The sequence below is a fragment of the Wasmannia auropunctata genome, unplaced genomic scaffold (assembly GCF_000956235.1).
Source record: "Wasmannia auropunctata unplaced genomic scaffold, wasmannia.A_1.0 LD336053.1, whole genome shotgun sequence".
Taxonomy (NCBI): domain Eukaryota; kingdom Metazoa; phylum Arthropoda; class Insecta; order Hymenoptera; family Formicidae; genus Wasmannia; species Wasmannia auropunctata.
Window position 1 is genome coordinate 4,658,616 of NW_012026837.1, and position 15,456 is coordinate 4,674,071.

At 42.9% G+C, this 15,456-nt stretch overlaps 3 protein-coding genes across 4 annotated transcripts; all 3 read right to left on the reverse strand.

Moving 5' to 3' along the window:
• Positions 1-271: 271 nt before the first annotated feature.
• LOC105451194 (protein PFC0760c-like) lies at positions 272-6,235 on the reverse strand. Of its 2 annotated transcripts, none has more exons than XM_011691494.1 (4): positions 5,815-6,235; positions 3,835-4,086; positions 3,607-3,759; positions 272-3,468 (listed from the first exon to the last, which is right to left on the reverse strand). In XM_011691494.1, exons 1-4 carry the CDS (start codon positions 5,926-5,928, stop codon positions 577-579), a joined length of 3,411 nt encoding a protein of 1,136 aa, XP_011689796.1. In that variant the 5' UTR covers positions 5,929-6,235; the 3' UTR covers positions 272-576. The 2 variants fall into 2 exon arrangements, with proteins under 2 accessions (XP_011689796.1, XP_011689797.1); XM_011691495.1 differs by lacking the exon at positions 5,815-6,235 and adding an exon at positions 5,573-5,614.
• Positions 6,236-6,791: 556 nt separating this feature from the next.
• LOC105451197 (perilipin-1-like) lies at positions 6,792-10,416 on the reverse strand. The gene is made up of 3 exons (XM_011691497.1): positions 10,339-10,416; positions 8,654-9,048; positions 6,792-7,503 (listed from the first exon to the last, which is right to left on the reverse strand). Exons 1-3 carry the CDS (start codon positions 10,414-10,416, stop codon positions 7,383-7,385), a joined length of 594 nt encoding a protein of 197 aa, XP_011689799.1. The 3' UTR covers positions 6,792-7,382.
• Positions 10,417-10,970: 554 nt separating this feature from the next.
• LOC105451198 (TWiK family of potassium channels protein 7) lies at positions 10,971-14,968 on the reverse strand. Its single transcript, XM_011691499.1, has 7 exons — positions 14,697-14,968; positions 12,772-12,903; positions 12,506-12,692; positions 12,071-12,286; positions 11,853-12,002; positions 11,340-11,541; positions 10,971-11,187 (listed from the first exon to the last, which is right to left on the reverse strand). Exons 1-7 carry the CDS (start codon positions 14,928-14,930, stop codon positions 11,007-11,009), a joined length of 1,302 nt encoding a protein of 433 aa, XP_011689801.1. The 5' UTR covers positions 14,931-14,968; the 3' UTR covers positions 10,971-11,006.
• Between the last annotated feature and the right edge of the window lie 488 nt (positions 14,969-15,456).

Genomic DNA, 15,456 nt, shown 5'->3' on the forward strand with positions numbered 1-15,456 from the left:
TATACACATATATATATATATATATATATATATATATATATACATACATATATATACATATATTTTCACACTATATATAATGTTACAAACACAAGCTTAGTTTTAGATCTTAACTTTACAACGAATTAGTCATTTCCGCATTTGATGCAAAAATTCTACAGCGTAGCTTTACAGCTTGTCTGTTCTGTATATATGAAAAAACAGTGTGTAACCAATGCACTGTTGTGATAATTAGCTTTAATAAAGGCTTATCTTAATCAATATAAGTTAACATATAGTAACAAAAGTCCTGCGATACGGGACTGTGCGATCATTGTAGTCCCTTCAACTTTCTCCGTCTAATCTAAGGAAAATAAAGTGCGAATTTACTTTGAAAACCTTCAGCATAGTGAGGAGTTTGCGATAAAATATACGTCCATTCAGATATTCAGCGGTTTACGGTCTCATTTTTCTTTCAAATCAACTTAAATTCCCTGCAATTGTAAATTAGGTACGCATTGCATACACGACGTAAATAAATTCGTCGGTTGAAAACGGGATAGAATGTACAATAGTAATCGTTTGCCACAGGCACAATTAGTTCAGCGTAATGCCATTGTCGTCGTCTATATCCATGACGCTGATCGGATCCAAAGACGGCATGTCGGCACTCTTGCGTATCTCACGCGATATGTTCTCCAGCGTCTCCATTTCGACCTCATCCAAGATCTTATTATTAATGCTGTCTTCACGCTGCTGAACTTCGGCGGCAGCGAGCTCGAACACCTCCTTCAATATCTCGCTCGCCGCATCCACGGAGCTATTATCCGGGATATAGGTCGAGTTTTCCTGTATTTCATACTTGCTATTCATCGAATTCTCCTCGACCAAATTCTCGAGCTCCTTCAGCTCATCCTCCATATTCTTTTTCTCTTCAGTCGAATCGTCCGCTGGGACAGTTTCCTCCGTGACTTTCTTACACGTTGCATCGTCGTTATTTACTGGACCTGCCGCGACATCATCGCCGAGGTCTTCAACCTCGTCGTACTTCTCGCCATTTGAAATATCTGGCTCGACGGTATCTTTTACACTATTAGGTTTATCACAATCTACCATCGTTTCGATTTCCGTATTGTCTTCGTCTTCATAGAACTTACTTTGCCGTTTCTCGAATTCCTCAATGTTGTCTTCATTTTGAATTATTAGGTCATCCAAATCATTTTTGTGACTAAATATTTCTGTTTCGTCAATTGGCAGAATTTGTTGGACATTTTCCTCCGACTCTTTTGTATCCATCTTCGAGGACTCATCCGTTAAATCGCATTGTACTTCTGGTTCGTCTGTTATCTCATCTTTATCTGTGCAGTTATTTTCTAAATTATTTTTACTAGCTCTATGATCTTTTTTATTCTTGGTATTACGAGTTGATAAAATTGGCGAGGACCTATTCGTTTCATCATCGAGCATTGCCTCGTCATAAAGATTTATCGTTTCATCTTTATCGTTATCATCTTTGTCGTTATTACATTCACTAATAGTATTTTCTTTTTCTGTAGGAGAAACTCTCGTGTCGTTCTCTGTGTTTACATTCTTGTCTTTCTCCTCGTTCACGTTTTTATTCTCCAGTACGGAAACAACGGTTTCTTGCGCATCCTCATTTTCAGATTTGTCGCTGTCTCCGTTTGTCGATGTCTTCTTCTTGTTCTCCGTCGTAGGTTCGTTCTTTGTATCTTTACCCTGCTCGTCCTCATCATCCTCTATCTCTAACGTCTCGTCTGGCGCGACCGCTTTCGTTTCGTCCTCTATCTCTATCGGTTTGTCCGGCGCGGCTGTTTCATCCTCTATCTCTATTGGTTCATTCGGCGCGGCTGTTTCATCCTCTATCTCTATCGGCTTGTCCGGCACGGCCGTTTCGTCCGGCACGACCGTCGATTTTTCATATTCTTCAGACTCTGTTATTTTGGCGTTTTCATCATTCGCCGATTCTTCTTCTATACGCGACTCGCTCTTCGCTACGTCCGGCTTGTCGGTCGCGTCACCGCCTTTATCACTCACCTCTTCCACTGTCTTTTTCTTTGCATTCTTTTTACTGGATACGCTGAAGATCTCCTCGTCGTCGGAGTCCTCGACATTGATCGAGACATCCTCCGACGGATCGTCGGTACGTTTGTCGACGGACACAGTTCTACGCGGACGCGACGGGGTGGTCGCTTCTTCGGGGGTCTTCTCATCCTGCGAATCGAGTTCCATCTCCGGCTTCTCCTTAACGCTCGAAACGTTCAACTTTTCTAGCTTTATCGCAGCTTGCTTGAGATGCGTCAGTCTGTGTTTCGCGTTGGACAACTTGGTGTCGAACTTCTTGTTGCATTTGTCGCAAACGTACTCCGTCTTGACCTCCGAGACTTCCCTCTGCGTTCGAGACTTCGGGCTCTTGAATTCCGTCGACGTCGTTTCCGTGCTGGATATAGACGACGATCTCGTCCTACTGCGGATGCTCCTCTCTTCTTTCCTCGTGGACACAGTCGACGTACTCGTCGCACTTCTCGTCCTGTTTCGTAACGCCATGCCGTCTTCGTTGGACGTATCGTCGCTAGACGCGTCTGAACGCGCGTTTGAGGTAGTAGGATCCTCAACATTGGATTTCTGTTTCTTTCTATTTGGCTTATTTACACGATCGTTCAATTTCACTCTAGGTGTCTCCCTTCGCTTCGGAGAACTGTCGGAATCCGTGCTCCTCTCGTCGAGTATTCTTTTACGTCCTTTCCTTGTCACGTAACCGACGGACTGCGGCTCGTCGTCCAACGCCTTCGTCGATTTCATCTCGTTCGAGTTCGCGCGTTCCTTACGCAATCTCGTCACCTTCGACGGCGTACGCTCGACGTCGCTCTTGGACTTCTGATCTGACGTGTCGATTTTCCGTTTTACCGCTTGTCTCTCCTTACCGTTGACTACGTGATTTCTCGTTTTAGGCGAGACACTCTCGGGAACAGGATTACTCTCGGGGGATTTCACCTTTTCCTGAGAATTGTCGTCCAATGTGTTATCGTCCTTGCTCTTCTCCATCTCGTGCGTCTCCTTTTTCTTGTACAATTCCTGGCTCAGCACATCCTTCAAGAAAACTGCGCACAATTTCGTTTCCAAATTGGGTTGCGCCACCTGACGCGATCGTCGCTGCGGCTTGGTACCACTCGGATCCATCGTGATCCAACAGTTTTTGCACACAGTCAGTCCCGTGTGATAAAATCTGTACATGTCGATACCAGTCGCAACCGTATTATGACACTCGTCGCAATTCCTGACTTTCGTCTTGCTGCCTCGGGATTTAGATTGCACACTACCGCGCGGCCTGCCGCGCTTCTTGGCGTCCTGCTTACCGCGTCGTCCCATGTTCTGCTCGTTACTGTCGCTGTCAGAATTTACCGTGCCGTAAAATGTAATATCTGGAAACGTGGTAACGGTCGTTTTGCGATTTACAACTTCTGTGTGTACCTGCAATGAAGTGCGATTGTAATCATTAATAATACAAATGCCAAACTTGCGACATAAAAAAAGAGAAGAATCAACACAAATAACAATGTAATTTGAAACATATATAACTCGATGCAATTCGCAATAATTTGTTGTTACCTTTGGGAAATCCGAGTAGCTGATCTCTTCATCAATCAGAGCCCTTAAATTGATGACAGTTTCCTGATATATCCTTTTTAAATCGTACAAAACGTCCAAGTTATATCGACATGTTAGACATATTAACTTTGACTCACCATTCTTCTTGTCGATCTGCAAAAACAGGATACTTTAAATATATACAGGCAGTCACATCACTTACTTGTCTCGAAAAGGGCACAAACTTACACCGTCATTGAAAATGTTGCGGATCTTCCGTAAGGGATTAAATATCACGCTATTGTCCTTGGTAATATCGAAGATACGGTCACTGTCCACTGATTCATAGCACAGGAAGCAGCATGGCACTGACGACGTGTTGGCTTGCGGCTTCGTCACCTCGTGGGACTTCTTGTACTTTTTTACAAATTTGGTGCACTGATCTAACTCGTACGCGCACTTGTAACATATCTTGTTTGACAGTTTGATGCTCTCGTTAATCTAGGACAAAACGGATTACAGAACAAGATTACTTTGACAGTTCATCTTTCACCTTGAAATTATCCAATCATTATTCTAAATTCTAATCAGCCTTCTTTCGTCGCGGAATCAAAGGAGGGAAAAACTGGATTGTTCAGGCTGCGTTCAGGTTTATCTGCTCAAGTGTTACCATTGTACCATCTTATTCCTGTTGTTCACCGAATGTTGAATAAAGAATAATATGATACAACGGGTGCACCCAGGTGAGGAATCTGAACACATGATACGTGGTATACACATACATAATTAATTGCAATTTTCACTGGCAAATGAAACGATGTAACGGCTCAGTATAAACAGTATGTAACGAATAACACAACATCCAGTTTTACAGTCATATCCGCGCATAAATTATTCGCAAAAACATTCGAGCGCGAACAAATTCCTCCCGAATGTCGAGCGATCGACACATACAGAAGGAGAAATAAACACGAAATTGCAAATCGGTGCCAAGATAAAGATTATTCCCCTGCCATTCGCCGTGTGTACATACACGAGAGCTCTGTTTTCTGTCGTGTACGCTTGCACTTTTTGCACTCGCAGATCCACGCTCTCGCCCTCTCACTGTTCGACGCGCGAACGCGCGATATACCTATCTCGCTTTAAGTGCAGACATTTCTCGGGATCTCGTGCAACGCGGCTGAATGTGCATTTTTATATATCATACGTATATTATGCGTGCACACACACACACACACACACACACACACACATGAGGTACGGCAAAATGTCGGTAAAACGAGATACAAGGTCGACAAAGGATTACCGCACGGTCGTTTCATTCTTTGGGAGCGAAGGGGAGGGAGGGAAAAGTACCGTTCCGTCACTCCGTCGAGCGAGAGAGAATCGAAGCTGACGGCGATTCACAGGGCTCGATTACTCGCGTCCCAGTCATCCCTTCGCGATATCCCGAACTTTGGAGCTGTCCGTCACGGCGTAGTAACATCTACATGTAGTTTATTCCAACTCTCTCTCTCTCTCTCTCTCGCTCTCCCTTTCGATATTTGTTTATCTCTTTTCTCAAGCGCAGACTGTAGAAACCCGGTGGCAGATGGCGTGGCGCGACTCGTCCGTCGTAGCACGCGTGATCACGCGCGGCGCGGCGCGACGCGTGCCTCGTTAATTGGCATGAAATGAGTAATGACGAAATTGCACCCGAATCCTCGGTCCGATTTTGCACGGGATCTCGCGACCTCTCGCAGGCACGCGCGTTCGCCGACGCCTCGGGCGGCACGCGAAGCGACCGAGCAGACGAGTAGCTGAATCTAACCTAACTGAACCGGCGCAGCTCTAACCTAAACGTCCTCTCGAGTCGAGGGGGGGAGATCTCGACCGCGAGTACCGCGATTGGGGAAACGAGATCCGCGGCGAAATTCGAGGGAGGCGTACTCGCCGCGATGAAACGATTTCGTCGCTCCTCGAAACGGAAGGTGCGCGACAGCCTTACGCAGATCTGCCGTTTTCTCTCTACCATGTTCTCCCACTGTCTCTTCCCTTCTCCACTTCCCCCGGAGTCGAGTTTGGTTAGAATTAATTTTTCTCGTGCCCGTCTCAAAATGTCGACCGTGCTGACGCAGCGAGATATGTCGTTAAAATAAAAACGCGTGAATCAAATGTTCCCTCCCTCCCCTCCCACCCTCCCTCCCACGCCCTCCCCTCCGCGATTCGCTAATGTGTCGCCGATTGTACCTTTGCGGACAGACAGGCCTCGATCTGACAGCCGAACGTGCTGCGGTTGTCCAACGTGACGTCCAGGAAGAGACCCTCGTCGCTCGCACACACGAAGCAGTATTGGCCGGGCATCGCGACGTGCCGAGAGCGTGTCGATCATTAAATCAGCAGGGTTGTGGGTAGCAGAGTAGCAGCCGCCTCTCGGGGCCGTCCGGATGCCGGGGCCACGATCGCAAGGGGAGAGATCCGAGAGATTCTCGACCGCGCACACCAGCCCGGCGACGTCCGTTGTTTTCGCTAATCGCGCAACAAACAGCGACGACCGTAACGGGGCGGAGAAAGGGGGGGGAGGGGACGCGCGTACTCGATCACCGTTGATCACCAGAGAATTGGCGGTAATTCTCATGAGTCTAACGCGTGGTAAACATGGCGGACCGACTCCATCATGTATCGTATCGATACGTCGATATATCGAATGATACAATCGAAGATGCTCGCCGTCTCGTTCTCGGAACCAACAATGTTTTTCAAGTGTTTTTAAATGTTATTTAACATTATAAATATTAATTTATATTGAAATTATATTAAATATTTATACAAAAAAAATATTGCTTGTTGATTGGGACGCCGCACAAGTTTTTCCGACTACTCGAGAACTTCTCCGTCCTGCGGTGTAATAACAAATTTGTAAAATTTGTACGAAAAATGTAAAATCAGCCTTATTCGCTAGAATTAATTGTCGGCGATTTTCCGAACCCGCGCGCGAAGATCGACTGAAGTCTGAGACCGGCCGGCGCCGCGGCGATGCGATTAATGATGCCGTGTGTGTCCTGCAGCTGCATCGCAATTCGATATATCGATCATTCGCGGCACACGATTGTCTTTGAGTTCAAACTCAAGACAATCAGTTTACGCGACGCTGAACAACGCAACGCTTATAAATGCCTTGAATTGTACCTGGCCAAAGGAGATATAAAAACGAAAACGAAATTTATTTGAATAACAACGTAAAACAGCTATCGTACAAAGATACATATTTCGCAGTCAGAGGCTAACCGATCGGTCGTTCATATTTTGTCTTTCGCATTTTATCGCGTTTCTGACACTTGCCGTCGAGCGTCTTTTACCATCGAGACGATTGCATTATCGTGTATTGCTCAATTGACTATATTATATTTTTATATCGCAATATGTTTCGTAGCTAAAGCCTGCTTAAAGTCCGCATTAGATTACGCACTGGAAATTGAAGATTGCAAATTGACGATTAGAATTTTAATAACTCAAAAATCAAAATGAAATAAAATTATCTTATTTGTCAAATTCTAATCTTCAATTCGCAATCCTCAATGTCCAGTTTATAGTCCGATACCGACTTTTAGATGCCTTATAATTCGCGCCTGATTTCAGGATAAAATTCCGTTCCGAATCCCGACATGAGTTACAGACAATTCTGTAACTCTGAAATAGATTTGAGATTTATATTTTAGCATGAACAAACGCGCGATGCGGAAATACGTGGCTTGGAACATCGCGGTGCACTCCACGACGAAAGTCTGAGTGCGAATCACGCCTCGCATCTTCACCATTCAGCTAGACACCTTCCGGATTTCCTGTGCGGTCCCGCTCGCTACCGACAAGTCCTCTATTCGGTCCTTCGTCCCGCCAAATAGAAGCCTGAGGGTTTCTAATGCTGACGTGAATATATTCCTACAACGTACGAAACAAACACATCGGAAAAGATTATTAATTATATATACACATTATACACTATATTAATTTATTTATCTTAAGAAAATTGACCGAGACTATAACATATAACATATAATATTATTATACTTATCAGTTAATTTCGAGAATTGAATTTTAACAATTTGATAGAATTTTATTTTCAAATTTGATTTTTATTCTATTGTTTGATAAGCTAATCGCCGTTAGTTATAATTTGACCGAAGTTAATTCTCTAATTTCCACATGATGTAAATTAACGAGGATATGTGATTAAAAGTTGAAAGTCGTGAGATTAAGTTTGGGAGAAGTGTCTCTGAAAAGGATGGTCTTAAGAGGGATTTTACCTTTGCCAGTCGTAAAATTAACCTTTGTTTTATGAATTTTTTTAAGGAAATCTATTGTATATACAGTAAAACGTGGGTTTTTACATAAACTTATACATATATTATTTGAACAGAAAAAAAAATATTTTTTTATTTATATAAAAATGTATTTTAATGCCTCCAAGTGGCGATAGAATATGGCATGTTTTCGAGCTGACAAAATTATAATTACGAAAAAACGAATTAAGATATCGACTATTGATTCTTTTTTTCTCTTGATCCTAGTACTTTAACGCATGGCGTGAACTAAAATGATGTCAATTGCCTGAAATTTGTAAAAATGATAGCATTGAAAAAAAAATTTTTTTTGCCCTAAAAATTTTTAAAATTCTTATTAATAACAAATTGAATGTTTATTGTAAAATCATCATTGTAGTTCACGCCATGCTTTAAAGTATTAGGATCAAGAGGAAAAAAGAATCAAGTCGATCTTAATTCGTTTTTTCGTAATTACTTTCGTCAGCTCGAAAAACATGCCACATTCAATCGCCACTTGGAGGCATTAAAATACATTTTTATATAAATAAAAAATATTTTTTTTGCTGTTCAAATAATATATAAGTTTATGCAAAAACTCGCGTTTTACTGTATACAATAGATTTCCTTAAAAAAATTCATGAAACAATTAGGGTTAATTTTACGGCCGACAAAGATGAAACCCCAACCCTTAAGGGCATTTTGTATACAAGAATCAAAAGGGCGGAGGCACTTGCTCCGTCGAGCCTCGACGCAGCTGGGGCCATCACCTGACGCCGTCCTTCACGTTCGAGTAGATCTCGCCGGGTGGCAGCTTCACGGAGGGCACCTTCTCCTCCACGAAGTCCAGCCCGACGCACACCGCGCCGTCGACGGACTTGAGCGGCGTCTCCAGGAGACCGGCGACCCTACCGGTGACGGGGCTGGCGAATTCCAGGCCGGCGCGCATCCCGTTCTCCGCGTAGCCCAGTAACGTCGCGACCGTCTCGTGGGAGCCGCGCACGGCCGTGTACGCGCCGCAGAATGCCGACGTCACCGTGGCGAACACCGGCAGGCCCAGGAGACGGCGCGTGCACACCATGCCGCGCGCGTCCGCGTCGCCGGCGTTCGCGGCCGCGACCCTCGGCGCGGTGGGATCGCGCGTGCCGCACATGACGCTCAATTGCTGCGGGATAAATGGCACGGCGGGTGGTAAGAGGAGATCAGGTGTTGCATAGCGATCAAAATACACAGAATTAACTCGCGGGAATAGTCACCTAGTTTTTTCTATATAAACTCATTCGGATGTTTTTTTACATCCTAATTGAAATTACGAATAAAAACACTATCATTAATTACTAATTGTATATTATTGATTGTTCTATAATTTATTTGTATTTTTGAGATCATTACTTAAGATTTATTCAATATGTATTTTTTTTAAGAGAAAAAAAATGGACATATGGTTTCTTGATTAGTAAAGAAAACTAATTGTGAGCCTTATTTTTTCGCTACTGGAGATAGGTATAAAAATCACCTCAAGTGACTATTCTCAAGGTTAAGTCTTTTTACTTTAGAGAATCTACAATTCGCGTCAGGTGGCAAGATAGAATTCTATGTATAATTTTATGTACGTGCAAAATACATATATGAATAATTTCGTACATATTTTAATTACTCATGATTTTATACAACGTAAAAACGTATATATGTAAGATTATAAATAGAACCCATCTTAATAATGCCGTATATTTTAATATATTTTTTTTACATAGATCATTCTAATTCAAATTTTTTCATTCTATTATTCGATAAATCAATCGCCGAGTTAGTTATAATTTGGCCGCGCGAAATCATCTCTAATGTACATTTTTCACGTACTATAAATTAATTTGCTATTTATTTTTTTCTAATTCTCAGAGAACTAGAAAAAGAACTAGAAAAACTAACCGCCGATTAAAGTTGATCTATATTAGGGCTCGGCACGCGAGTCCTGATATAGATCTATATCGATGGCCCCAAGTCACGTGCAAATTCGTGAAATTGTCATCGATCTCGCGGTTCTCGCCCAATCGATCAAAGATTAAACCTTATCTCAATCACGTAAAATCATCTGAAGCTTTTCGACGTTTTAAATACAGTAAATACTACAGTTATGGCATCGCGCATGTACGATCTCGGTGACGTCAACGCGGAAATTGTGACAACTCGGGGGTTGCAGCCAACATGGCATTATACCGCTTGATCGACATCATGCTATTCGCGATGCTCCGGCGAATCGCAGAAAATTCCCTGTCAAGGGAAATTTCTCCGCAAACGCTGTGCTTCGAACGTCAAAGGCGAACGAACGACGCGTGGCCGCGAGAATCAATAACGATGACTGGCGGCACGATTATATTAATTGGACACCGCGCCGTCAAAACGGCGACTGCGGCCGATATACGATTAAGGTCACATATATATATATTATACGCACATGATATGCGATGCGCACGATAGCCGAGGGTCTCTCGCTGACCTCGGCGCGCGGCGACGACGTCTCGGACCTCGCCATCGCTCCGGCGGGCCGGAGAACCCCGGGCTCGACGCGGCTCGCGACGACGACGAAGGACGACACGGCCGTGAGGGGTTCGAGGTTCGCGACTTCTAAATTTAACTTGTCCGGCAGACCGGCGACCGTCCTCCGCACGTTACTCCGGGTACTCTTCGTGTCGCGTCAGTCGGGGACGGCGCAGACCCGCGTGCGCCTCTCGTTGCTTCTCATCGACCGCGCGTCGACGTTCGTGGCGACGGCGACACGCGCGAAATACAAAGCCTGATCTGCACGCTGTAAAGGATTCGGACCGAACGAAAAGCGCGAACGAACGCGGAAAAAATCAATTTGCTTCGACGAGCGTGAACGACACCGCGCGAGTACTACAAACGAGGCCGAATTTGCATTGAGTACGCTGATTTAGATGGGAAAGGCGCTCGTAAATGTTCGAACGAAGTCGATCATTCTTCGTCCTATAGCTTATGTTCCGGATTCACCTTCGCAGTTCCGTACGGCGAGGGCCATACGATCGGTTATATAGGGATACTCGTGAAATTAATTCGACGACAAACTCCTTAATTCCTCCAAGTTCAATATTAAGTATAAGTAAACTAAACGCTAGACTCGTAAACGACGATTTGCACGATCGGCTTCTTGGGCGCCGTCGCGGATGCGGCGATATCGCGCAGCATCGCCTCCACGGCTTCCTCCCAGTCTTGGTCCTTCGTGACGCCCCGGTCGATGGACCCCGACCACCTCAGACGCGGCATAGATATGACCGTCAGTACTTTCCTGAAATCGGTATTTCGTTGTTAATCCCCTTCGAACGATTTCTTCGAAATTAACGGGTGCAATGGAGAAAATTATAATTTATCAACGTTCTCTATATATATAATTAGATAATTGTAGAGGAAATTTAAATGATGAAGAGATATGTATATTACCGCAAATCAGAGTGTAGCGCCGACATGTCGCCGCCCGCCTGTTCGCCGAGTTTCCTGAGAGCCTCGGCCAATGGACCACTCAGTCTTTGCAGCCTCCTCCAGGACTGAGTGTATTGTCGTCTGACGAGCTCGATGATGGTGCTAGTCAGCGCCAAGCCGACCAAGATGTATAAAGTACACAACAAGGTGTACTTCGGCTTCTCTGAATGAGATATAGCTGATATATAATATATACACATATTAATTTCACACAAACGAATATTAGTGAATTGTCTATTTTTATTGAGATTAAGTCCTGCCTTTATTAACGACTATCTATATTTATATATTATCATTTGACAAATCTCGTATCTTTTCATGCTTTAATCGTTTGATCCTTTTAAAATTAGAAGAGTACTAAAATTTTTAATAAAATCACAATCTATAAAAATTTTTCATATTAGAATTACTGAAGTATAGTAATCATTGTTAATTATATATATCTTTTGGGAGATGAAAGAAATTGTTACTTACTCGGGACGAGATCGCCGAAGCCTATAGTGGTCATAGTTACGAAGCAGAAGTAAAATCCGTCGAAAAAATCCCAATCGTCCTCCCACAGCATAAACATACCAGCACCGCAGGCGAGATATAGGAAGAGTAGCACAATGGCGGCACAGGCACCTGCGAAGGAAACTATCAGACTGGAAATTAGCTGATTGTGAATCAATAATTATATCGACGAAACTCACCGAGCGATCGTCGGCCGGCCACGTTTGTCGGAATGCACGAAAACTTCGCGCGAAACGGAAATTTTGACTTCGTCATCAACCCTATGTGCACCACCACGCTCGCAAATAACTTTCCCCAGTCGGCGATCACTATCAGAGTGAGAGGTATACCGACGAAAGCGAAGAAGATGCAGAAGATCCTTCCCCAGTTGGTCGAGGGCACAACATTGCCGTATCCTATCAAATGCAATTCATCGTAGACTCGTATAAAGATAAGAGCTAGGCTGCATAGCAAAAGGTAGTCGAAATTTCCAACTTTGTCCGACTTTAGGGATAGCAGAGAGAAAGACAGAAAATTTTAGAATAAGATTATTATTTTTTTCTTATTATGATTCCGTATTATTAAGAAAATCTTTGATAAATGAACTCTTTGCTGCGATAATTAAAGCTGGATACCGATTGTCGTGAGAACGGTACTGGCGAAGAACACCGCCTGGAGAACGCTCCATCTCTCCGTCACGATTGGTGGCAGTTCCGATTCGGAATCGTTCTGATCAGTGATATCCGTTACGAAGCTGACCAGCAGACCCGCCTCCGCTGCTTCTTGGACCGCTTCTTCGTAGGCGCGTAATTTCACGCTCACCTGGAAGATACCCATGCATCGTGTCGGACGGTGATGAACAACGAGTAACACTTGCGTTTCGACGTCGCTAATTTCTCACCAGGGTATGCAGATTGAAGACGTCCGTGTTATTGGAAATCGACTCCACGAAGCGATATCGTTGCGTACGTAATCTCGCGCGCAAACGCTCGAGTCGTCTGAGCTCCGCCGGAAGTTCGATCTGCCGAAAAACCTGGAGACGCGTTCGAAATTCAAAATTTTATGTAACAATTTTGCTAAATCGTCTTGAGTCACACAAAGCTAAGCTGTTTACGACTTAAATTTAACACGTCTTATAGCAGGTTTTGTACGCCACAGTAGAAATCTTGTTATTATAAGCATGTAAATCTAATGATAAAATATCGTATAATATGATTAAATATAATGAAATAAAATTATATCTTCAAAGAAGTTGAAAGAAGCACACTTTTGTAAAATGTTTAAATAAGACTATACTTTAAAGAGTGTTGAATAGCATATTTTTTACTTTACATTACATTGTTACTCATTGTCAGTTAGTTATGTCATTCCAAATTTTACGTAGATAGTATTTTTATTTTTTACAAGCGTTTTAAAACATTCCGCGGATGACCATTGTGAGATTAATAACTTAATAATAACCGTATTAAACTCTTAGAGAAGTTGGATATGCTGCGTTGGATATCAATGTATCTTTTTTTACAGAAATATCACGATATATTAACGATCGAAGTCAATGATAGATCGATAAATTTTTAAATCGTAGGAGATGTATTGCTCTCGCGAGTTTCGAGTGCTATTTCAGGCTAATGAGTATAAACCAGTCGATATGCATATTTGTCGAGCAAATGCACATCCATCTGCACTGTTTACAAGGATCGTTGACGCTGTTTACTAACGACTCACTGATGTATCATCATCGATGCATGTTGAAATTAATATCCGATTTGTCGGATTATAATATGTAAGACAGTCTCGTAACGCTAGAGAATTTTATTATATTTTCGATTGTCATAGCAGATGAATCATTTCGAAGAAAGCGGGACATCCCGTCGATTTCTTGACTATTCCAACAGTTATATCATACAATAATTAATTTTTTAAATTATTATTCATCAATTTTATATTACATTTACATACAATTGTCTTTCGAGCCGTTCTCACGAGTCGAGAACTTGATGGACGTACGTATAAATGATTCGGGTTCATTGAGAAGCATCGTTTAGGATAAATAACCATTTCCGCGGCTGTTTTATGGTGCACTCAAAAAATCATGACCATCGTGAATTTCAACGCATTGATATTTTTACGCGGACTTCATTGAAGGCGCGCGTCAGTATTAGTAATGTACAGCTTCCTATGAAAACCGTGCGATTGGCCGTGCGTCGCTAAAAATAAAGGTACGATTCGGTAGGCTATAAGTCCGTTCGTTATTGTACGGAATGTAAATATTTACGGAGCATCGAATACATTTAACTCCACCCTGGAAATCTCGATGTTTTCACCCAAACGTGAATCCGTGCGCACGACTCGTGCGAACAACTCTCGTGGATTCGAAATATCTCGCGTCGCCGGCACCTCGTCGCTCGACTCTTTTTTTTTTTCGCTCTTTCTTGTCGCGCGCCTTATGTAATCCCCGACGAGTTTTCCTCAAAATTGAAATCGAACGGAAATCGAACGTAATTGATTTGCGTGCCCGCAATATATCGCGATCAATCGGACGCGAATAGACGAGGAATTCGGAAAGCGAAGAATAAACGGATTGTTCACGCGCCGCTCGATCACGATCGAGTCCCCTATACTTGCGTCCGCATTTGTTACAGCTAGAGAGGATGTTTTATGAAATTAATCTCTACTTTCACGAATGCCAATTTTTAGGTAAAACTCGTCGTCAACGAGATCAGCTTTGAATCTCGTTTGTTATCTCTGTTTTATTACTGAAGAGGTGTTGAAGACGTCAATCATTCTCGAGACAATTAATGCCGTCTTCATTCTCGAGAGACTCACCAGCCCGCCGATCGCGGTGTAAAGCATCAGGGTGATCAACAGACCCACGTGACCGCCGATCGACTTGATCTTCCGCAGCGTTTCTTTCGAGATGAATCGTCCGATGTTCTCGCTGTTCGTCGCGGCGCCGATTTCGACGGGCGAATTGCACTTGTTGCCGTTCGTCATTACGCCCGTTTTGTTTTCCACGAGAGACGTAGGCGCGCCGACCACTCGGAGAGGACTGATCGGCATGCTGTGCTCCGCGATCTCTCTCCCGAGCAGCTAGAGAACCGTGCTGCATCTCGAACTGCGATATTGAATTGCAGCAGAAATTAATGTAATAATAACATACGCGTAAACTCGTGAAAACAAGTAGCGTATGGAAGAAAAGAAATGAAAAGCAGGAGAAACAGCGAATTAATTTTATGCGCAATGTCTATAATGCTCAAAATCTCGAATGTATAATTTATACAGAAAATTAAGCATAATTATTTTTTTATATACATATATATATATATATATATATATATATGTATATATTTATGCATATATCCTACCAACTCATTTAAAAAAAAAAAAGATTACGCCAAGTATATAAAAAAGGATTCTACATTACATCTTTCCTAAACCTAAATATTATTTCAGCAAATAAAAATTGTCCAAAAACAAATATGAGATCATACAAATTGCCAAGTATTGATTAGACATAGAAACAAAAAATGATTTTTTAATTAACCGCTTAACCATCCAAAAGTATATGCAGCAAAAGTTTAATGCC